The sequence below is a fragment of the Electrona antarctica genome (assembly GCF_951216825.1).
Source record: "Electrona antarctica genome assembly, chromosome: 13".
NCBI classification, from domain to species: domain Eukaryota; kingdom Metazoa; phylum Chordata; class Actinopteri; order Myctophiformes; family Myctophidae; genus Electrona; species Electrona antarctica.
In genome coordinates this window covers 48,517,456-48,542,302 of record NC_136794.1, presented here as the reverse complement: position 1 = coordinate 48,542,302, position 24,847 = coordinate 48,517,456, and the positions used below count along the sequence as shown (strand labels likewise).

The 24,847-nt window shown below is 42.3% G+C and overlaps 2 protein-coding genes across 2 annotated transcripts in view; both read left to right on the top strand.

Annotated features, from left to right (window-relative positions):
• The window catches only part of mphosph8 (M-phase phosphoprotein 8), a 39,581-nt gene that overhangs the window by 546 nt on the left and 14,188 nt on the right, over positions 1-24,847 (top strand). The window contains exons 2-7 of the mRNA XM_079519319.1: positions 4,197-4,361; positions 4,475-5,515; positions 5,884-5,968; positions 9,980-10,240; positions 11,928-12,050; positions 12,687-12,775. Of these exons, the coding sequence (XP_079375445.1) occupies positions 4,197-4,361; positions 4,475-5,515; positions 5,884-5,968; positions 9,980-10,240; positions 11,928-12,050; positions 12,687-12,775 (1,764 nt within the window). The remainder of the gene's footprint in view (positions 1-4,196; positions 4,362-4,474; positions 5,516-5,883; positions 5,969-9,979; positions 10,241-11,927; positions 12,051-12,686; positions 12,776-24,847) is intronic.
• On the top strand, positions 19,483-23,772 carry LOC306935471 (uncharacterized protein). Its single transcript, XM_079518552.1, has 3 exons — positions 19,483-20,622; positions 20,968-22,062; positions 22,138-23,772. Exons 1-3 carry the CDS (start codon positions 19,536-19,538, stop codon positions 22,566-22,568), a joined length of 2,613 nt encoding a protein of 870 aa, XP_079374678.1. The 5' UTR covers positions 19,483-19,535; the 3' UTR covers positions 22,569-23,772.

Below are 24,847 nucleotides of genomic sequence, written 5' to 3'. Positions count from 1 at the left end.
AAACATGGCTGGCTTTCACTTCTTTGCTCTGTCTGTTGTTACGATCGGACAATAATACACACACAGTCAGTCACACACGTTTGTTTGTGTTCACTTTTTACTGTGGGTACGACGTTGTTCCGTATTATTATTCACGCCACGATGAGGCCCTGCTGCACTGCAGCCAGCAGCCAGTTGTTGTAATAATGTGTACTGTTGCACACTGACCCTCTCACAGCCGTGTGATGTGCAAAGCACACTGCGAGTGTGTGACACTGTGTGTGTGTGTGTGCGCACGCAAAACGCACGCGCGCATCAACACATCCACCAACAACTAGTTGGTAGTTGGTACTACCGGTATATAGTATATACAACTTTACTTTAGCCATGATGATGTCCGCTGCCTACAGGCCAACAAAGGGCAGGACCGTTTGCAGGCTTTGTACATAATCATATAACATGCATTTATTACTGAACAAACAATGGCCAAGCCGAGTCAGTCAGTCATCTATCTTAGAGACAGTGCAACGTCCGTCCGTGCACGTGTCTTTTTTTTTAATATGCTGATCTCGATCTGTATGTCAACAATGTCCCTTATTATTGTCTCTCTGGTTCAAGTCAAGTGTAATATTGATAGCTAGCTAACGGCCGTTAACATATAGTCGCAGTGTTTGTTTATTTTATGTTTTAATGCAGAGCCAGAGCAGACTACTACTAGCCATATGGTTGGTTATAGAGAAGCCCGTTTCCGACACCGAATCTAAATAAAAGGATTCGCTTTTTGTTCTCGCAAATCTCAGACGAGCAATCAAAGAAACGGCCTTTTTTTAAAAACTCATTTACATGGACTTCCAGCTTCTTGTGTATGTTATGTTAGGTATTACTACTTAAAGGCGCAGCACTATGTGTAACTTTCCCCCTACCCCGGATTTGAACCCGGGGTCCTGCTCAAAATATATGCTGAAATGTTAACCATTGAGCTGAGCCGGCCTGGTTAAATTGAATCTTGACCATCAGCTCAAACTTCTTGTCAGATCCTACTGTCTAGGAGGTGAGACATGACCTTTGACATGATGGAAAATGTCTCAATACAATAGCAGGGAGACGATGCAACCACCACCCCGATTGTTGTTTACAAGATTACATTTTTTTTATTAAAAAAAAAAAAAGTTACATAGTGAGGCTTAAGGTGAGTTATGTAATTTTGCCATTACCACCATAACTCTTAACAAGTAAGCATGACATTGTTTGTTTACAGTCACAGCCAGTCTGGTTCGTGGGGCGCTGCTACCTCTCCAGACCAAAACAGCTGCCTACTTTCCCTGTAACTTTTACAGCCTGTCAATAGTAGTACGATAAAGGTGGTTGCACACCAGCCGCGTTTTTCGGAAAACCGATGGAGAAACGCTGCTAAAAATCCGAATTCGCATCCGATTCGCGCCCGGTGTGTGGAGACCTTTAGTCAGTTAAACATCGGCAACTGTAACATGGCACACATTTTCATAAAACATGTTCTTGTTGAACTAATCATGATGGAATGAACATTACCACATGCTGACTCCCGAGGTCAAGGCATGTTTAGATAAATGGAGGAGGGGAAACCAAGGGCTGGACTGGGACACAATGTGTAATTTAAGGGCCTTGATCAGGCCTCTTCTGATGTGCGTCAATAAAGTGGCTCCCCTAACCTTATTTTCATAACCTTGCTGGTCACGTACAGACCAGGTGGCAGGCAACAGGATGCCCGTGGGCCAGAACTGACCTGTTGCCTGCCAGTGATAATATCTGGCTCTGCAAATAATTGTGTAAATAATTTACACTCTCTGACTGTCCCACACACGGGTTATAAATAATGTCCAAATAGAGAATCTGCCCCCAGCTTAAGAATGCTTTTATCCTTGTTAAGAGTGAATGACGGGTAGGAGTTTCCCAATGATGGCTTACATGTAAGGCTTAGCAATACACTGTTTCTCTCCATCTCGTCTTCCATCTAAGAAGAGACCTTGCGCTGCTCTTCTATGAAAAAGCTTGTTTTTATCTCAAGCATTTTATCTACCACTGTTACATTTGTTTGTTTACACACAGTGTAACTAATTTGTTTACACAAATGTGGGGCACTTATATGCCACTCTTATCTATTTAACATTTATTAGCAATTCATATAGTTATTTATTGCATATAATACAGTCAGCTACCAGTGGTGTTTCCAGGAATTAAATTTTGGGCAGGCAAGAATTACATTTTGGGCAGGCAAGATGTGTTAATTGTCGTCCCCCTGTGCACAATCGTAGCACTAAAGGTTTTCAAAGAGATATACCTGCCAGACGAGTAGGATACAAAAGCTGAAAGGCATGTATTTACATTCCAATGGGTGATTGAGGGTCGCACTCTACCGCAACGGACAATCAGCTGTCCATACAATTCTCATTGTATGGATTTTGGCCAGGCAGAAAATGGATTTGGACAGGCGGACACCTGCCCTCGCCTTATTGTAGATACGCCTCTGTCAGCTACAACGTCCATTTCTTAAATTACCCACCGATTATGTTCTGGCCTATGATCTAATTTTTTTTACCCGATGCCAAACTTGACAACCAATGGAATAGACTGGACATAAGACATAGAACATTTCTCCGCCAGGCCGGGTTGCCTAAGTATGTCGGTTGTAGGGTACAGCCATCAAAAGACACAAAGAAGCTGCGGGGGGGAAATAGTTTGTACGACAGGAGGGGTCACATTTCAGCAACAAACTGTTAAATTAATTTGTGGAGCACCCTATGGGTGTAAGTGTAGGCTGAGTGATTTAAAATGATGAAAACCAAGGCCTCAATGACGCATAACTAAACTTTATTTGTGAGAATTATTGCCTTTTTTCAGTTGCGAGAATTCCTGTTGTGTTATTGCCTTTTTAATTATTTTCATTTTCATTTAGTTACTTGTCCTTGCAATTATTTTGTACACCCAGTGATGGTGAGATATAAATAAATAATAAAACAATTATAGCGCTGTGCAAAGACAACAATCGCTAGTTGAAGCCCTAACATGCACCAAGCTATATACTGTGGCATGTTGGAGGTCTGCGGTCGGTCTGCACAGGGCTATCAAACTCCTAACTTAGGCTATTTGTCACCTCTTTTCAACCTTGCTGCCAACAAGTTTACTCTAGGTTATTTTATTTTTGCTCCAGTGCCATATCAAGCCTGGAAAGAGGGGGAGATCGCGGTTTGTGAAAGCGGATACATAGAGGAAGTCACTTTACTGGCAGTGTTCCAGGCTGATGCAACGGTCAAAACTGACAACTGAAAGTTGTAGTCTGTTGATGCGTCTGTGGGCCTGATTATCTTGGGTCTATCGGCCATGGAGAAATCATGCCGTGCCTTACTAGCTGCATAAACATGGTGCACGTGCTGTCAATGCAGAAGTTTAGCCGTGTTTTCCTCATTTAGCTGGAAATGACTTTTAGTCACTTAGTAGGGAAAAGAGTAAGACGGGAAACATCCACTAGTTAGTTTGTGACAGAGGCATATCTACAATAAGGCGAGGGCAGGCGTCCGCCTGTCCAAATCCATTTCTGGCCAAAATCCATACAATGAAAAAAGAGAGGACAAAAACAAGACCTGAGAACTATTAGTGGACAGCTGATGGGCCGTTGCGGTAGAGCCTCAATCACCCATTGGAATGTAAATGCATGCCTTTCAGCCTTTGTATCCTACTCGTCTGGCAGGTATATCTCTTTGAAAACCTTTAGTGCTACGATTGTGCGCGGGGAGACGGCAATTAATACATCTTGCCTGTCCAAAATGTAATTCTTGCCTGCCCAAAATGTAATTCCTGGAAACGCCACTGGTTTGTGAGTCTCTTTTGTGATGGTTTGTGAATGGTCTATGCTGGCAGTGCTGTAAAAATTTACCTTGAAGATCATTTGCTATTGTGTTGAGCCGAACTCGGTAGAAGAGAAGCCATATAATACTCAGGCATTTTTTTTGTCTAATTCAGTGTAGCAGCACGTAGATATTTTATATTATAACATGAATTTGTATGCTCACACCCATACCATCCTTTTTTTTTCTACCCATACAATTAGATTTACACACCAGGAATCAAATATTATGCAATACCACATTAAATACCTGGAGCTGTCCAAAAACCTTTTCATGTTAGTGCAACAGGGGGTCATGACCTTTTGTCTATTTTTTTCCCCCCTTTTTCCTATCCAGGGAGAGGTGCTTTACAGGGTCCGGTGGAAGAACTACTGTTCTGATGATGACACCTGGGAGCCCGAGGCCCATTTGGAGGACTGTCGTGAGGTCCTTCTGGCTTATAAAAGGGCCATAGTGGAAGCCAAGGCCAAGAAGGCCGCTGATTTGAATAAGAAGACCTTGGTGAGTCTGGTGCTGGTGGGGTCACAATAAAGACACAAACATCTGGTTTAAATTGCATCACTGTGCGCGTAAACACATAACTAAACAATCACTTTTTCCTCTTGACCATCCAGAAGTTGCCTACAAAAAGTGACGTGTTTGACGCAAATTCAGAGAGTGACTCTGACATGGACCGGCCGACCGACATGCCCATTAAGAAGAAAAAGAAGAAGAAGAAGGAGGAGGAGGAGCAGCATCGCCATCAGAAGGAGAAGGAGAAGGAGAAGGAGAGGGAGAGGGAGAGGGAGAAGGAGAGGGAGAAGAAGAAAAAGAAGAAGGACAAACAGAAGGAGGAGGTTATAAAGCCTCGGCCGGCACCGGAGACGGACGACGAGGACGAGGAGCGGGGCACCACGCCTCCCTCCACTCCCAAAGAGGGCAGGAAGGCGGACCTGAAGAAGAGGCTGGTGGACTCTGACGAAGAGGAGCAGGACACGGTTCCATCGAAGAAGCACAGGAAGGACAAGGGCAAAGACGGGTCGAGACACAAGAAGGACAAGGAGGAGGAGGGGAAGAAGAAGAGGGGGAAGAAGGAAAGGAGGGTGGAGTCGTCGGAGGACGAGGCCCCGGCCCACGCGGAAGAGGACCTGAGTGAGGGGCCTGCCGAGGCCCAGGCGGAGGATGCCGCGGCAAAGGAGAAGTCGCGGTCAGACGACAAGTCCAAACCGAAGAAGGGCAAGGAGCTGAAGCTGCAGGGCATCAAGGACCTCATCCGCGACAAAAAGAGCGGGAAGTCTGATGCCCTGCAGAAGCTGAAGACCCTCACCCTCGCCTCCAAGGTGCGTGAAGACACCACCCCTCTCTCCTCAGACTCCAGTGACAGCTCCACTCTGAACAAGAAGGCCAAGAGCAAAGGACTGGACAGTGGCACCTCTGTGGCGCCGGCCAAAGTCCCCTCTTCATCCGCCTCCTCATCCTCCTCGTCTTCCTCCACCGCGGCCACTAGCGGCAACAAGGCAAAGGACGAGGAAGTGTCCAAGGAGGAAGCTGCGGGCCAGGGCTCCACCAACCTCTTTGAGAAGTTCCTTTTGGGCTGCGGTGAGGCCAAGGATCGCGCCCCTCGTAGGCACTCGGTTCACCCGCCGACCTCTGCAGACGGCGGCAAGTCTAATAAGGTATGGAATGGAAGCATGTCCCCAGAACAAGAGGGGAGTTACATTTTATGTCTCTAAGGAATGTGAGCAGTCGTGGCAGACTCTTTCCTCTAATGAATCAGGCTTTACGGATTGCTGAGAGGTAGACACAGGAGAGACAGCCTTTGGGTAACTCTGGGCACAGACAATTCACCTCGAATGTGAAAGAGTACATTTTTAATTGTATGACCGCACATTATCACTTAAAGAATCATCAGTAATTGCACTCACTGATGCACATAGTTGTGCAAAATGTGAACTTTGGTCTGATGTGGCACTTGCTCTGAACATCTACTATTTGATGCCTTCCGAAATACTTATTTATTTTTTGTTTTAATTTCCAATGTCAGCTTGTAGGGAAAATTGAGAAGAGATCCAAGACATCGAAAGACTCTCCAGCTCAGAAGGCAGAAGAGAAGACCAAGCAGTCAGATGGTGAGAAATATAGAGCCTCATGCGAGCAGAACACATCAATGATCACATTTCAGTTTGCTTTGCTATATATTATGATTAATCACCATTAATAACTAGGTTAATGCCCTCGGTTTAATTTTAAATTTGGCCTGATGAAGTGCACTGCAAAGACCAGGGGTTGACCAAAATCTGTGGTGTTCTTCTGCTTGGGAGCATGAATGAATGAATGAATTAATGCACTAGTGATGCACCGAATATTCGGCCACAGAAAATATTCGGCAGAAAATGGCTAAAAATGCATTTTCGGCCTATTCGGTTTCGGCCCGAATAGGCAGAAAATATATCGCCGAATAGTGTATGCAATTAATGCATTCAAAAGAGCTGAATAAATGTTTTATGGACCCATAATGGATTATTATTTAAGTTAAGTTTTGCCATAACCATTTATTTTGCCATAAATCAGGTAGCTTTAAGGTACGGCCATGACAGCAATGGTAGGAAAAAATATATATAATAATCATATTCGGCCAACTGTTTCCAATACTCTGTATTCGTTTCGGCCAAGAATTTCCCTTTCGGTGCATCCCTAGAATGCACACGGCAAATGTCGTTGTTTTTTCTGTCAGAGCTAGACAAACAAACATGTCTTCATTTGTAGGAGGAAATTACAATTATGAGTCTGATTAGCCGCATTTTTTTATAATGGGATGAATCTAGAGTTGCAATACCCTCCATTGACTCCCCACTCATCCAAATTGAGTTTGCGATCTGCTTGTATTAAACAACATTAAACTCACCATCATTGCAGCTCTAGGCCAAGCTTGAATTATCCTCTTTCAATCTGACGAGCTTTTGTTTCATAAAAATCCACCGTAGACATGTTATGAGCTACTTTCTGTCAAGAAATTCTGTGCAGGTGATTCTTTTTGTAAGTGTTGCAGTTTGGAAGCACTCGTTTTTGTTAACGGGTCGCGCTGCTGCCTCTTGCATTATGTGCAAATTCGAAATGGGGCCGTTCAGTGACTTACGACGAGTGCTTCCAAACTCCAGCACTTATTTTTTGACAAAGTAGCTCATAACATGTCTACGGGGGATTTTAATGAAACAAAAGCTTGGCAGATTGAAAGAGGTGAATTCAAGCTTGGCCTAGAGCTGCAATGTTGGTGAGTTTAACGTTGTTTAATACAAGCAGATCGCAAATGCAATTTGGATGAGTAGGGAGTCAATGGAAGGTATTGCAACTCTAGATTCATCCCATTATAAAAAAATTGCAAATTGCAGCTAGAGTCATATATAAATAATAATAAAGTCGTGAAAATGTGGTGCAAATCTTTGAATATATATTCTTTCAGAGCGAACGTTTTTAACTAAAATATTTGCTTCTGGGGGGTCCCTGGAACAACATATTTTGAGATGGGGGTCCGTGGCCCAATAGAGATCATTCTGGGAGTCCTTGACATTAAAAAGGTTGAGCATCACTGACATAGAAACATGGGTTTTTCAGAAAACCATTGTTGTGTTCCAACCACCATCATGAAGCCAGTCAGGGTCTCGTGTAGCCAGACAAATTACTACTTATCAATATTTATCTTGTGGGTCTTAAACTGGGTGGAACGGAGTGCCGCGCTACGACCTTGTAGGTCTGCTATTTTTTTTAAATCGTGAAAATGTGGCGCAAATTTGGAATATATATATATTCTTTCAGAGTGAATGTTTTTAACGGAAATCTTTGCTTCTGCGGGTTCTTGCTTATGTTCTCTGAACATATTTTCAGATGGGGGTCGGTGGCCAATTACGGTACATATCATTTTTGGGGTCCTTGACATGTAGAAAAAAGGTAGAAAAAAGAGAATCCCGCACACTGTCTTCACTTAGGTTGGTTTTTATTGCAACGTTTCGGTCGTCAGACCTTCATCAGGCGTCCTTGACATGAAATATCATAAAACTGTAATTTTTTTAATTTCGACGTCAGGCCTAATGGGGTTAAAACAAACTTTAGAGCAGGCCTATCTGCATTGGTTTTCAAAGCAGTAGACGTATGTTTGTCAACATAGGATTCATCCGAAATCTTCCTCTTATTATAATCGTAATAATTACATATTGGTTGGTGAAGATCTCCATAATTATGTCTGCCTATGTGGGACTAGGGTCGCCCACCTATTCCAGTCCTGCCCCACCCTGGACTTTTTCCTTTTTTAAATTAATTACTACACTGGCATTGTCCTTTTTCCAGACTTCAACACCAGTTCCACAAACCCGATGATTAGTTAAAGATGCTTCAACAACACACAAACTAATATTCCCAATTGAGTTCTGTCATCAATAGCGAAAAGAGAGAAGACAATAAATGTCTTCACTTTGTCTCTTAGTTCAGTGGTTCCCATAGTGGGGTCCGGGGACCCCCAGGGGTACCTGCGGGAGTTTCAGGGGGTCCCCAGCTAAATGATAGTTTGGAACCAAATGGACAATTATGGGTTTGTAACTCTGAGAGTGTACAAATGGAACCAAATGGACCCGTTTTGTTCCATTTGTACAATCTCAGAGTTAAATTAACATTGATTTTACAATATATAAATTGGGGTCCCAGAGATGGGGGTCCGTAGACTATATGCATGTCAAATTGGGGGTCCTTGAAATTAAACTGGTTGAGAATCACTGCTATAGAGACGTAAAAATCTTTTCTTAGGGGGTCCCTGGCATGTCTTTTCAAATGGGGGGTCCGCAGGATAATCACTGTCAATTTGGGGGTACTTGACATGAAAAAGTTTGGGAACCACTGACTTTTAGTTCGGCTCTTTGAGCTCTGCTAGACATAGTTCTTGTGAAACAGTGCCCCCTACTGGTCTCTTCCAGGGACTTACCCCACTATTTTCTCCGTCATGCACTTCCTGTTTTTGAGTTGACAAAGCAGCTCCTCTCCTCGGCTCATTTCTACTCCTAGTTGAAGCGTCTGGTTGAATATCCGTCTGTAAGTACTGGGTTTGTGCTTTAGAATCCGAGACGTGATTGCGAACTCCTTTTTGACAACCCAACCGTGTATTCTCTGTAGTAAAAAACGTCGTGTTTGTTATATTATTCAGTCATGTGGCCTAGCATGGATGCTAGCCTTTTTAGCTTGTTTACCTACTGGCTACTGTGTGCTTTGTTAGCATGCTATTCGCGTTGGAGCCGATTCTAATGCTTTCAGACAGAAATGGTGTATTTTTCTTTTCACTTTTGTGATGTATTTGTGAATATATTGGGAGTAATTTGAACATTACTATTTTTCGGATTTTGAAAAGACTCCTTAATTTGCATGATTCTGTGCAAAACGGCAGATCATGTTCTTATGGCTTATGTACCTGATAATTATAATTTAATTGCAAATGTGTAGCTGCAATTAATGTTTGCAAGTTAAAATAATTAATGTAGTTAAAAGCATTGGTAAAAAAGTATATACACTATTTACAGTGGAAAGCTGTATTCTTTACACTTGGTAACAAATGCATTGCGTTTGTATTTCAGTAATACAAAATTAAAATAAGGATTCAATGAAGGAAAGGGAAACCAATTCTAAACAAAGTATTTTTCAAAGTCTCTTTCAAGTGGAAAACAGTCTCCTCCTGGTCCTTTTTTATGATGTTCGCTGACTGTCTGCCTAGCTCTGCAACCTTGGTAAAATATCTTTTAACCTGACGTCGAAATTAAAAAAAAAAGTCTTCTAAATCCTGACAGTTTACTGAAAAACCTTGTGTTTCTATCAGTGGTGCTCAATATTTCATGTCAAGAACCCCAAAAATTATATGTAATATGCCTCCGCCCCCCCCATCTGAAAATATGTTGTCCCAGGGACCTTCCCAGAAGCAAAGATTTGAGTTAAAATGTTCACTCTGTAATAATATATACATGTATTCAAAGATTTGAGTCACATTTTCACGATTTTTCAAAAATAGCAGACCTACAAGTTCATAAAAGATGACAGCTGTTAACATTAACGTCCCGTTGGGATTGACGTCACCAAATGACTAATATTTGTAATGTTCGTTCCCTCAGCCTCCAGACCCGGCCAGAGCCACGGCTTTAACTTGGACAGCGACGAGAAGGAGGGCGATGAGTTCACCCCGAGGTCGAGGTTCTCAGAGGAGTCCAGGGAGCGGAGGGAGAGGGTAGATGAGCCTCAGAGGTCCAGCTGGGACCGGCGGACCCCCACCACCGATGACAAGAGGAAGAAGAGGGAGGACAGTGAGCCCAGGCTCTTCATAGCCTGCGATGACAACCTGGACCCCTCGGACCCCCTCGAAGGCGAGAAGGCTGGTACGATCACGCTAATCGACGATCGACTAAAACCTAAGACGAAAAATGTTCGTCGACTACCCTTTTTTCACTGAGGAAAACGAATCTAGGATGACTAAAACTAAGACTGTTATATTGGCAATTTCGTCAACAAATAAAAACTAGACTGAAATGTTAGGGAGGGACTAGTGGACAAGAGATCCAGTTTTATGCTAGGTTGCATGCTGAAAATAGCAGATCTACAAGCTCACGTTGTGAGCTTGAGGTGGGCGGGTCTTTCAGTACCTTCATGATGCTCAGTGACATCATAGAAGGTAGGTGTGTTTCCCTGCCCACATCCCGTTTTTCGGGTGAATTTCACCCGTGTTTAGTGATGGTGTGATAGAGAAAATCCAATACACCCACAATGGACTTTTTAAAAAAAAATCTTCACTGGACCATTCTCACATGTCTTAGGAATGGGTGGACCAAAGGAGAAGTTCCCAACTTCATTTCTACGTTCTTCACCGATTTTGCCACCCCCCCCCCCCCCCCCCCCATGATAGGGCCCCCATCTATTTTTAGTCATGATGAAATATTAAAGAAGAGTACTTCAAGTTGCCATGTATTGCTGTACTGCAATATATTTTGATGAGAAATATTATTTATGGAATATTTTATATTGGGTAAAATATACCCGTGTTTTAGTGATGGTGTAACAAAAAAATATGTTTAGTGTTCTAGGATTAAAAAAAACACACCTGTGTGAAGTGAGGGGCGCGCTTATCATCATACATCTCATTCTGGCCAATCACAGGGGCGTGCTTATCATCATACATCTCATTCTGGCCAATCACAGGGGTGCGCTTATCATCATACATCTCATTCTGGCCAATCACAATTTGCGTCCTCACTTTTCGTCATAGTAGTTATCGGAAACGGTAGCAAAACAATGTTTGTGTTTACACAAACCCTCAAAGCTGGACATGGGAGGCCCCTCAAAAAATTAATAAATCTGTACCAATCATGCGAGACCCTGGGATGATTCCTGATCTCAGATCTGGGCAGGTTTCTAAATTATGTTCCATTGATAAACGACAGCCACTGTGTTTTTCACTTTGTGCTGCACATTTGTCCACCAGAGGGTGCTACTGCATAACTTGATGTTGCCTTGTTTGATTTTCCAGCAGGCTTTAGACATGAATTGGTTTATTATCTGTAGTGCAGTTAATCACAAATGTGCGTCCCTACTCCCTAATAAACGTTATTGGCCTCGGAATAATTTTGGCATATTTTTAGTTATTATAAACATGATTATTTGGATCATTTCAGATTCATTAACCCCTTTTGGGCGGGAACCCCTTTTGGTGTTTTAAAACATTGATATACTTTAGCTATTGAAAAATAGCAGATCTACAAGCTCAAAAATCGTGAAAATGTGCCTCAAATCTTTGAATATATATATTATTACAGAGTGAACATTTTAACTCGAATCTTTGCTTCTTGGGGGGGTCCCTGGAACAACATATTTTCAGATGGGGGTCGGCGGCCAATTACAGATATTTTTGGGGGTCCTTGACATGAAAATGTTTGAGAACGACTGACATAGAAACATAGGGTTTTTCAGAAAACTGTCATGATTTAGAAGACATTTGTAGAATCCTTTCTCAGGTCAAAATGGGTTAAACGATCCTAAATGTTGTCGCCATCTGTCTCTCTCGTCTCACAGACAAGGGACAGGCCACGCTGAGTCTGGGGATGGACCTCAACCTCGACTGGATGACCCTGGACGACTTCCAGAAACATCTGAACGGCGAAGACGAGATGCTCTCCGGTCCTCCCTTATCTCCCAGTAAGTATTTCCCGCTGTTGTGCCTTGACTGATTTTTCCACACACAAAGATTCCCCTCCTGCAGAAGCTGGTTTAAAATGATCCCCAGTTCAAATATGATTATTTGTGGGGGTCACGACTCACGGCCTGAAAAGGTTGAGAACCACTGGTTCTCTGCCCCTGGAACTGACCTGTGGTCAGTTCCAGGGGCAGAGTCGCAAGCCAGAACGTGACAGTGAGATCCCATGGGGTCATGGCAGTACTGTAGCTTAGGTGTTTTTCAGTAATAACTACATTGGATGCATTGGAACACTTTTATTTTCTTCCAATTTCCTGAAAAGCAACTGTATTGGACATGCAAGGTTTCCGTCTGACAGTGATGATATTTAACCCATTCTAGACGGGAACCCCTTTTGGTGTTTTAACTAAGCATTATGTTATACTTTAGCTATTGAAAAATAGCAGATCTACAAGCTCATACAAGCTTGTAGGTCTGCTATTTCTGAAAAGTTGTAAAAATGCGGCACAAATCTTTGAATATATATTCTTTCAGAGCAAACGTTGTTTTTATTTTTCGACGTCAGGCCTACATGGGTTAAAATAAAGTACATGCAATTCTCAGCTTCTTCCTCTCCCCCTCTTCTCTGTCATTCTCAGGCGAACTGAGGGATGCTGTTAAAAGTGGAGACTACATGTCAGTGAAACTTGCACTGAATTCCAAAGAAGACTACAACTTGGACCAAGAGGTGCGTGCATTTTCCATTTTAACATAATTGATTTTCCATAAAAAGAAAAACAACCTGTATGGTTGTATTGTGCTCTGTTCGTTCTATCAATTTAGACAAACCGTTCATGCAAATGTTTCTGCAGAGTATTACTCTGACTTTCTGAGGGTTTCAAATCCGAATCCAAACTGAACTGACATAGGCTTGCACCTTGGTTACCCCTAGAGAGAGAGAGAGAGAGAGAGAGTGTGTTGTGTGGGTGGGTGGGTGGGCTTTGTGCAGTCGTGGTTCAACAAAATCATATAGACGATGTAAACTTGCTTTGCCAAGTGGTAGAGCAACAAATAAAACGTATGAACCAATCAGGTTTGAGGTTCAATACTTTGTTGGCCTGATGTCGAAATTTAAAAAATGACTTCTAAATCATGACAGTTTTGCTCAATGGTGCTCAATATTTCATGTCAAGGACCCCCAAATATTATATGTAATTGGCCGCCGACCCCCATCTGAAAATATGTTGTTCCAGGGACCCCCCAGAAGCAAACATTTGAGTTAAAAACGTTCGCTCTGAAAGAATATATTCAAAGATTTGCGCCACATTTTCACGATTTTTCAAAAATAGCAGATGTACAAGCTCGTGTCGCGCTATGAGCTTGTAGATCTGCTGTTTTTCAACAGCTAAAGCATAATATAATGCTTTAAACACAAAGGGGTTCCCGAACTTCCCGCCCAAAATGGGTTAAGGTGTGTCTCAAGAACAAATGTTTTCCTACACGTTGGTGGCTAGATATGTGGTACAGAGAATTAAAAAAATAGATTACAGATTAGATTCTAGGTGACCAGTTGGAACTCGCAGTAATGGAAACCTAAAAGTATTCAAAAATGTATTATTACAATGTAGGTTTCAGCTCCGTTAGTCACAAATCACCGTAGTTCCCTACATCTTAGGCTTTAGTTACGTGTTAAGGCCGATTCATACTCCTATTTTAGAGCCGAATAAAAGTCTGTTCGGTTCTGTAGAGCCTACAATGTGACGTCATTTGAGGTTCGGGGGGGCGGGCCGGGCCGGCCCGGGTACCGTCCTAAAGTTGGCTCTTCGGTGCTACTGAAATGTTCTGACGAGCCGAAATCATTTTGGCACTACAGCGCAGAAACAGCGGTAAAAGAGTATGAATCGGCCCTTAGTAACATGCTGTTTTACGCCAACCAAAGCACATGAGGCTGCACCACCATGGTCAGTTCACAGTTCAACATAGTGTTCATATTTATAGAAACTCATTTTACCTAAGACGAACAACAGAAACTGGACTACCGGCAGCGCAAACGAGGATGTCTTTTGTTTTTCGGAACCATACAAGGATTCTGTGATCTCAAGATCATCACCTACAGAATTTCCCGCTTTGTGCATATTAAAAATTGAGAACTTTTAAAAATCAAGATATTCAATTCCCAAATTACATGATATCCTGCAGGACTCCAACGCCGCTCACTACTTCAAATCTAAGGTAAGAGTCTGAATCGAAACATTTATTTGATCATTGCTGTATGATAATATCAATATCAGCAGGTCTTGTTTGTTATTGATATTCAAATGTAATATAATACCATTGCTTGAGTCTAGATGTTATAAGCATAAGTTGTGGTAATGGAAGGATTTAAACAATATTTTAAAGGCACCTTTTATATTTTACAACAATTGATCAATTATTGCCATAACCTCAGCATCTCAAAAACACTGTCTCCATAGAATGTATGTTTTAACATTACTTTTGAGTTTACATATTTCTCTTTGTATTACATAATATTTGTCATGGAACTATGAATCTTAGAGACTGTTGTATGTTTTTTTCCCCCCACTTTTCTTACAGGGGGAAGAAGCTGGTGAAGAAGACACACACGCACATATGAAGCAGCCTTTGATTACAGGTACTAACTGCTCTCAGAACACCTGTTGTATCGCGCTCATCACAGGCCGTTGGCATGCACTTAAATATATTGCCGCAAGAAAGTTATTTCTTTATTTAACCCATTTTGACCTGAGATCAGATTCTAAAAATGTCTTCTACATCCTGACAGTTTTCAGAAAAAGCCATGTTTCTATGTCAGTGGTTCTTCGATTTTTCAAAAATAGCAGACCTACAAGCTCGTAGCGCGCCACTCTGTGGCGATATTCTAAATATTTTTGAGTGGTGCAACCACTCCAACGAACAGCAACGTCCGTGTTCACCTAACTAACTATGTGTCCACTGTCACTATGAGCACGAGTACCAATGAGTACCAAAAGTGGCGCTGTTGTGCCAGAAACAGAGAGAGAGAGATAGTGCTGCACTGCTGCCTGCTAATGAGAGAGAGAGAGAGAGGGGGGGGGGGCGTTGCACCACTCAGTTCACACGGGTGTGATTTAGCACATGTATTTCATATATTCCATAGGGCTGGACCACACATGGACACATTACATCATCCACTTGTGACGGGAGTTGTCCCTATTGAGCGAAAGATGGACTATTTCTAAAATAAATAAAATATTGATATTACTTTTACATTTTAGTTATAGAGGACAATTATAAATAATGTATAATGTTACGACATATTTGGCTTATTAGCATTAATATTTGTTATCTTCTGGAAGCTTAGTGTTTTTATGTAAATGGCTTAACCCATTTTGGGGGGGAACCCCTTTTGGTGTTTTAAAAATTATGTTATAATTTAGCTATTGAAAAATAGCAGATCTACAAGCTCATAGCCATACCCTTCATAGCCTGTAGGTCTGCTATTTTTGAAAAATCGTGAAAATATTTATTTCAGAAAACTGGAGGATTTAGAAGATTTTTTTTTTAATTTCGAGGTCAGGCCTAAATGGGTTAACAATTGAAGACTCCTGTACACTGTATATACTGTACGATTTAATCATCTCTTTGAATAAGACCGTTGACAAACAAGTCAAATTTGCAAAGGTCCAAAAAACAGACAATGTTTTAGCTGTACATATTGTCAGTGTGCAGAAGGCAGATTGTTTCGTGCAATTCCAAGCCCTCTCATACACAACCGTCTCCTTTGTATAGGTGTGGATAGAACCTAGTTTTGTTAATGTAATTGGCTTATCGCAATTTATTTAAAGTGTTTTCTTTTGTTGATGCTGTGTGTGTGTGTGTGTGCTCTAGTCCTGGATCTGGATAGTTTAAAGGACAACTTTAGTTTTTTTCAACCAAGGTTCATGTTTTATGTTGTTATTAGAGAAAGTAAAAGATGGTTATTTTTTTTCATTTGTTGCTTTCTTTCGTTTTAGGGATTTTAGCTGTTTTTTACAGGGGGGCGGGGGCATTCGAGCATGGTGCTAAATATGTATTGTTTTACAAAATATTATGGAGATTTATTTTTTTATTATTTACTATAGTCCTAATAAACCCCAGGAAATTACATCTGGCCAAAAATAAATCACAGGATCTACTGAATGTGAAGGTAGCCTACTGGGGGGAAGCCACACTGTGTGTCATAGGCTCAATGTCAGTTTGACACATTCAGTAGATCTCGTGATGTTTTGTGGCCAGATGAAATTTCCTGGGGTTTATTAGGACTATAGTAAATAATTAAAAAAGAAATCGCTATAAAATGTTGTAAAAAAATACATATTTAGCCCCATGCTCGAATGCCCCCGCCCCCTGTCAAAAACAGCTAAAATCCTTAAAACGAAAGAAAGCAGCAAATGAAAACAAAAACAACACTCATCTTTTAGTTTCTCTAATAACAACCTAAAACATGAACCTTGGTTGAAAAAAACTAAACTTGTCCTTTAATGTGTTAAAGGGATAGATTTTTTTAACTTGAGCTGTATGAAATACTTGCCATTAATATAGTGGTTGCAACTGTATTAATTGATTGCCCGAGTCCCGTGGTGGGAGTTCTGCTCTGGTTTTGGTCAATATTAAGTAGTTCCGGTCATTCTGTGGGGGGGCACTGGGGGCCACGCAGTAAAAGTAAATGAATTCACAAAACTAACGTAATTTGTATTGTTGACCTATTTCTGAAATATTAGCGCAACTTTCGTTCAACTTTGACCCCTCTATCTCATGGAACTACTTTTTGGGCGTAGTGATATGGACACAAAAAACATAGTTCCGTGTGATAGAGGGGTAAAAAATGAACGAAAGTTGCACTAATATTTTAGAAATGGGTCAACAATGCAAATTACGTTTGTGAATTAATTACTGCGTGCCCCCCACAAAATGACCGGAACTACTTAATATTGACCAAAACCAGAGCAGAACTCCCACCACGGGACTCGGGCAATTAATTAATACAGTTGCAACCACTATATTAATGGCAAGTATTTCATACACCTTAACCCATTCTGGGCGGGAACCCCTTTTGGTGTTTTACCCCCTCAGGCTGGGAACCCATTTTTGGGTTCTGTACAGTATGTACAGTATTCAAAAATGTAAAAAATTTGAGCTGCTATATAAATATTTTACATTTTTCAGGATATAGAGGCGTTTTTAGAATCTGCCTCAGGCCTAAATGGGTCAAGTTAAAGAGTTTGTGATGGCCAAAGTCACAATATTAACAATTATTGTATTTTTCTTTATACCTAATTCGTATATGGACTTGGACATCACACATTTTTTTCTATTTTCTTTTTCTATCTTTTGATTGCTAGTTGCCTGAATGTAGGTTTAGTTGCAATGCATCTTGTGTTCTGTACCCGGCCTCCCATGCAGCATTTCATCCCAACATCCCATGAATCAATATTCTTGGTCAGACATTTACAATGTCAAAACGTTGTAGACGCTGCTTGATGCAATAAAGCCATTAACTATTTCTTGAATGGGTCACATGTGGTTTTTGTATCGAAAATTTGAAAGCTTTCGGATGGAGGGGTGAGCGGTTAACACCCACCGGCTAGGCTAAATGGTGATGTGTGGGCATTGCTTTGAATTCTGTTTGAATGGGCTTCAATCTCAGGGGCATTACCAAGGTGCGTGCAACTAAATGTTGCAGATGATTTCAAAGGGAATACTAAATAATTGAGTTGACACCTTTTACATCTTGTGAAAGAGAACTTTAAAAACAAATGTCCCCCCCAAACTATTTATTTATATTTATGTATTCATATTTTAAATTGATAATGGGGTTGGACTTGGCATCAGTCTTACATATACTTGTTCTCTTACAGGCGTGTGCGGTTGACGAGAGGAGATCAGTTGAAGGGGAGAAGAGCTTGATTGAAGAGAGAAGTTCAAGTGGTGTTTTTAGGTCGAATCTCAAGATGGACAATTCCCAAGAGGAAGTGGGTAAAGGCAGAGTTAAAGACAATGTTCAGAAAGATTCTGACCACCCAAGAGATCATGTCGATGTTCCAGGAGGTCTTGCAAGTACACATACTGAGCAGCCTATGCTCAGAGAGGATGCGGATAATTCAGGATATGGGAACGGTGAAAGCAATGAGACGAAACGGAACACCTATCAGGATGGTCTCGTAGATGAACCTAGAATACCAATAGAGACAAATATTGGTTTGTCCAGTGAACTCAATTTAGATTTCGCACATGAGAGCTTGAGTAGCGATGCTGGAATGACCGATGAGAGACATAAGAGTCCAGTCGGTGCGGAAGAGACATTGGATACAGAACATAAACCTGCCAGTGAAGAACAGAGTTGTGCTGGAGAAAGGAATGGCGCTGCGAGTGAAGAACAGAGTTGTGCTGGAGAAGGGAATGGCGCTGTGAGTGAAGAACAGAGTTCTGCTGGAGAAGAACAGAGTTGTGCTGGAGAAGGGAATGGCGCTGTGAGTGAAGAGCAGAGTTGTGCTGGAGAAGGGAATGGCGCTGTGAGTGAAGAACAGAGTTGTACTGGAGAAGGGAATGGCGCTGCGAGTGAAGAACAGAGTTCTGCTGGAGAAGAACAGAGTTGTACTGGAGAAGGGAATGGCGCTGCGAGTGAAGAACAGAGTTGTGCTGGAGAAGGGAATGGCGCTAGTGATAAGGCACAAGACAAGAAGGCAGAATGTGACCCTAATGAAGAAGATCATGTTCCTGTGCCGGACAATGGCACAGCAGATGAGCCATCAGCCGAGAGCTCAAAGGAAATTGCAAAAACCCCATCGCGTCGCAAAAGAACTTGGGAGAGGAAGGAACCAACCAGATCCAGTTCACGGACCAGCAAGAAAGTTCTTGCTACACCACCTGGTATAGAGAGTGACGAAGAAGAAGAAGCGAGGAAAAAGAACTTCTGTGTATACTGCAAAATGGCTTTCTCTCAACTTGTAAGACATTTAGAAAGAAGACATGAAGATGAAACAGATGTTGCCCATGCAATACACTTTCCAAAAGGCTCAAAAATAAGACAAACCTTGCTCGATCAAATTCGCAATAGAGGAAATTATGAACACAATTCTGAAGCATTGAAAAGTGTAGAAAGAGAAATTGTGGCTAGGAGACAGTCAGCGGATGCCGCAATATCTGTGCGTGACTACCTTCCTTGCCAACACTGCTTCACTTTTTATCGCAAAACTGAATTGTGGAAACACGAGCGTGCATGTAAAGTGAAGAGGGGAGAGCAGAGGCCCCCCGACGGTGTGGGACGAGCCGCCGCCCAGAGTCCTGCCTCTCGATTTGACCCAACGGTAGAGTTTTTTGCAGGGGATTGTGATGAAATCATAGACATCATGCATCAAGACGACATCTCAAGGCATGTCAGGAATGACCCCCTAATTTGCAAGTATGGCAAAGCATTGTCGGCGAAACATGACCATGTCAAGTCACAGTATACCTACGTTGCACAAAAAATGAGGGAACTGGGTAGATTTGTGCTCGCTGTGAATGAGCTTGACAGCAGTGTTCAATATCTTCATGAAATATGTGTGCCGTCCAAATTTAATTTGGCTGTCGAAGGGGCCAAGAAAGCTAGTGGTTTTGACCCAAGTTCCAGTAGATTTAAAACGATTTCCCTTGTCTCAAAGATCGGATATTCTTTGAAACGAGCTGCAGAAATCGCTTTTGGAGAAAGTCGAATGACGGAAGACAATGAAACTGAGGGCCAAGTGAAGCGGTTCATTCATCTTCTTGATACAGAATGGAATGACCGTTTTTCCCGTAGAGCTCTCGGGACTTCATACCGAAAACCGGAGGTTGTAAAACAGGACGTGGACAAATCAACCCTGGTTGAAGATTTGATAAAACTACACAAATTTGTTCAGAAAGGAGGAGACAAAGCAAGGAAAGAGCTAAAAGAAAGCCCCAATCTTTCAACATGGAGAAAGCTCAGTGAGGCTACAATTTCAGAGGTGTGCCTCTTTAACAGAGCAAGGATAGGGAATATCGGTAGAATGGTTTTGGAGATTTACACCATTTGTAAGAGTAAGAATACATTTGTGCCATCTGCTGATCAAATTATGAAAAGCACAAAATTGGAGTTGGAGCTCGGTGACTGCTTCATAAAGTTGGAACTAGAAGGCCAGTTTGGAAGGAACACTTTGGTCCTGCTAACGCAAAGAATGGTGGCGTTGATTGATGTGCTTGTAGAGACCCGAGAGCAAGCCGGTGTGGCGAAAGACAACCCTTATGTCTTTGCCCGAAATGAAGGCTCATCCTACATCAGAGGATTGGACTGTTGCAGAAGAGCTGCACATGAATGCAAGGCCAAAAACCCAGAGTCGGTTCTGTCTCCAACAGTACGAGAGCAGGTTTCCAGCTACTGGCAGCTGCTGAGCCTCGGAGAAACAGAACTGGCTCAAGTGGCCAAGCTGGTGGAACTCGACATGCAGGAATGCCCCCAGCTCTCAGAAAACACAACCCAGTTGGAGGAAATGAGCGTACGGCTGCTCAAGTTGGACCGCGCGGTGAGATCTGATACTGCAAACCAGACAAACGATGGTGAGTATGTTGCAAAGAACCACTTAGTTTCATACATTGGTGCATTGGTCTTTTATTACAGATGCATGGAAGTGTATGTCTACAGTAATACTGTCTAAATATTGACTGGAATTCTGTTTTGGGGTAACAGAATGTGTGCAAGTAATTAGTTCACAGTAGTTTCTTGCATATTATCAGACCCTTGTATACCCTTGCACACACAAGGCTGTTCTGTGCAGCATTGGTGATGTGAGGCTCACAAATTACCACTGATATATTCCACTGTTAACAATATAACATTTTGTGTTGTAGGCTGTGTAGGCTACCATACTAAATTGTTTTTCCCCTGACTTGATCTTGTTTCAGGCCCAAATGCACAGAATGTAAAGAAAAGACCGTGGAGTGAAGCAGAACAACTAGCTGTGAAGCGCGGCCTGGGTGACTTGATTTCAATCTACAAAGTCCCTGGAAAAAAGGAATGCAATACCTGCATTTCTGATGAACCAGCTTTGCTCGGCAGGTCTTGGACAGACGTCAAAAGCTACGCTCACAACATGATGCAGTCGCTGAGAAAGAGACGTCAAGGCAACTCGGAGGACGAAGCCGCATTCTCGGAACCCAAGAGACCGAAAGAAGGAAACCCCTCTGTAAGGAGAGACTCTCCGGACAAGAGTTTTGGTGGCACATCTCCTCCTGTGCGACGAAGTGACTGTCGCTTGGCCGTGGATCATTTGGCTTCGGCAGTGAATCCCTTGGATATGACAGTGAATCCCTTGGCTAATGCAGCACATCCCTTGGCCTCAACATTCTCTCAACAGATAACCTCAATGATGTCAGGGTATTCGCCCATGGGCGCTGCCAGTGCAAACATGGCCCATACAAGTAGATCGATGGTTCCTACTTTCACACCGTTGAATGCTGCCAATGCATCAATGGGGCAGATGTATTCACAACATTCTAGACACGCACCAATGGCCTCTGTGTACATGCTACACGGCAACAGGAGTGCACCAACACATTCTGGGTATTCACCACACAATTCTAGAACTCCACCAATGGCTCACGCATATTCGCCACATAACAGTAGAAGCACAGTAATGTCTACTCCGTACATGCAACAGGACACTAGAAGCCCATCACTGGTCCCTACCTTCACACCACTCAACGCTCCCAGCCCACCGATTGCTCCTAATTACAGTCGTATGATTGAGAGAAGTAGATCTATGGTGTCATCCTTTGCACCGTTAAACCATCCTAGTACTTCTATGGTCTCTTCATTTACACCCTTGAACCATTCAAGTACACCTCCATACCCTTCAAGCTCACACAGAGCCCTTCCAGGAGCACGGGTGATGCCACCAACACACCCAGAAGCACGGGTGATGCCACCAACACACCCAGGATCACGGGTGATGCCACCAACACACCCAGGTGCACGGGTGATGCCACCAACACACCCAGGTGCACGGGTGATGCCACCAACACACCCACCACCAACACACCCAGGTGCACGGGTGATGCCACCAACACACCCAGGTGCACGGGTGATGCCACCAGCACACCCACCACCACCACCCATGGTTCCCGACAGGCCACCAGTAGTGCAAACAAATACCCCAATGCCCACTCCCGCAAAGACACAAGATGATTCTGAAAAGACAGAGAAAGATTCTTCTATAACTGCCGAAAAGAAAATCAAAAGGATATGGAGCGAGCCAGAGCAGGCCGCCGTGAGGCGTCAGCTAGGAGACCCGTGTAAAATGGGGAAGGTCCCGGGCAAAAAGGAATGCGAGGAGTGTTTAGCTGCAGAACCTGTGTTGGGGAGCAGGTCGTGGAGGGAGATCAAGTACTATGTACACAACACCATCCAGTCCATTAAGAAGAGAGGCGTCACACCCAGGCGACGTGATCAAGACGGTCACGGTTCTGGCATGGAATGGGATGCTCCCGTTTATCTGTCCCTGTAAATGTTTTTCACAAACGTAGGAAAGATTCAGTGCCCTGCAAAATAACAAGGGGCAGGGGAGGAGAGGAGTGAGCGATCTTTGGTGCTAAGCTTGACAATTATAGATTCAAGAACTGTTCTGACACACATTAGCGATGAACGCTAGATTAACCTGGACTGAGTCTATGGATGTGATGAACACTAGTTTAACCTGGACCGAGTCTATGGATGCGATGAACGCTAGTTTAACCTGGACCGAGTCTACGGATGTGATGAACGCTAGTTTAACCTGGACCGAGTCTACGGATGGCTCCTTGGCTTGAAATTCGGCCATGCCCTCTGAATTCAAATGATGGTTTTTTGAAGTTGTGAGGATTGCAAAGCTGCTGCTAGGAATCAGAAGATGTATCCATTGGACCAAGTGTACTGTTGCATGAATAATACACATAATATAATGGGTGGTGAGAAATAAACCCCTCTCCATTATCTTGATTCTTGAAGAACATTTGTAGCTTTGCTCGGAAAAAGCAAGTTTAATATTTAAGTTTAATATTATCAGTTTGCATTCATGTAATATCTTGAATTTAATCGATGCTTTGTGGAGAAAGCTCTGATCCGTCTTTTTAAACATGTAATAAACATGCTTGTTAAGCCAAGGTGGGGAATTAGCTCTAGCCAGTAGCCACCAACCAAATGTCTGAAGAAGGTGAACAAAAATAGGTGTTTATGCACCTAATAAACCTTGATACAAATGCCAATAAACACAGGGCATATATTCAACCAGGTCCCTTTTTGTATTCAAAATGCATTTTGGTGAAGCAGTTAAGGCTGTTTTCTTCTGGAGTGACCTAGCCACTTCAGCCATCGGATCGGGAGAATGAAAGCCCTAACATTTACTTATCGATGTATCCATATTGTCTTTGAAACACTCAATTCTTTATTCTCCACCAAACAGATGCCTAAAAAACATTGTTCAAAAGTTGATGTAATTCTGCCTGTCATGTTTGTGTAGTGTTCTTTTGTATTTTTTTTCTTTTTCAGTTAATTTGATCATATAATAATGATTTTATGCAAACAAGTTTCGCTGCCCCTTACAAAATAATATTTCTACATAGACTGGCCCAAGTGTATACATACCGTATATACTTACTTTATAGTCCACTTGCCAGAATGTGAACCTGGACATATTGAGTACACCAAGGGTTTATGGTAGAGATGTTGAGTACACCAAGGGTTTATGTTAGATGTTGAATATGGGTATGTTTTGAGTAAAACGGCCTTAGCCGTCATCACTTGTGATGACATCCGCACATTTGGCACAGTGGCTATGGCCGTTTTTAACCCGAGGAGGGTTTTTTTTTTTTTTTTTGCAAAACTAATGCTTGGAATGGATTCAGCATCATGGAAACCCCCTAGTTTGACACGTCACATGCTACATAAAGCATGATGAAATATGCCTTTTTTGCCTTATATAGGTTGTTAATGTAAGGTAACATATGATGCCAATTATGAAAATTGCTCAACATATGCAAGTTAGCATCCGGCAGTTTCTACATGCTGGGGACCCATACTCAAACGTCTCCAAAATAAAACCTTGGTGTACTCAACTCTATCTATGGCTCTATGGGCTGGCAAGTAGACTATTAGCCAGAAGCCTCGATTGTAGATGGCCCATTGCAGGAATGGCCTATGTTTCCTCCTGCTGTTTAAGCACTACAGCTCTGTGTGTGTGTGTGTGTGTGTGTGTGTGTGTGTGTGTGTGTGTGTGTGTGTGTGTGTGTGTGTGTGTGTGTGTGTGTGTGTGTGTGTGTGTGTGTGTGTGTGTGTGTGTATATATACCTCTCAGTGAAATGCTGAAACTTAATTAATTAATCACAATTAATTAATAATCACAATAATTTGTTCATCGTATTATTTCCTCATTTTAATATTAATCATGTATAATGTGTGTTTTTTTTTAATTACATGTGGTAAAGAGTAGAAAAGTTTGGTTATATATATATATTTTTTATCACTGTTCAAAATGTTTTGATCCAAGCCTTTTATTGTATTTTTGTTTTCTTTGAACTACCTTTTTTTTAACCCATTTTGGGCGGGAACCCCTTTTGGTGTTTTAAACATTGTTATAATTTAGCTATTGAAAAATAGCAGATCTACAAGCTGATAGCGTGCCACCGAGTGGCGCGCTACGAGCTTGTAGGTCTGCTATTTTTGATAAATCATTAAAATGTGGCGCAAATCATTGAATATATATTTCAGAGTGAACATTTTGAGATGGGGGGTCCGTGGCCCAATAGAGAT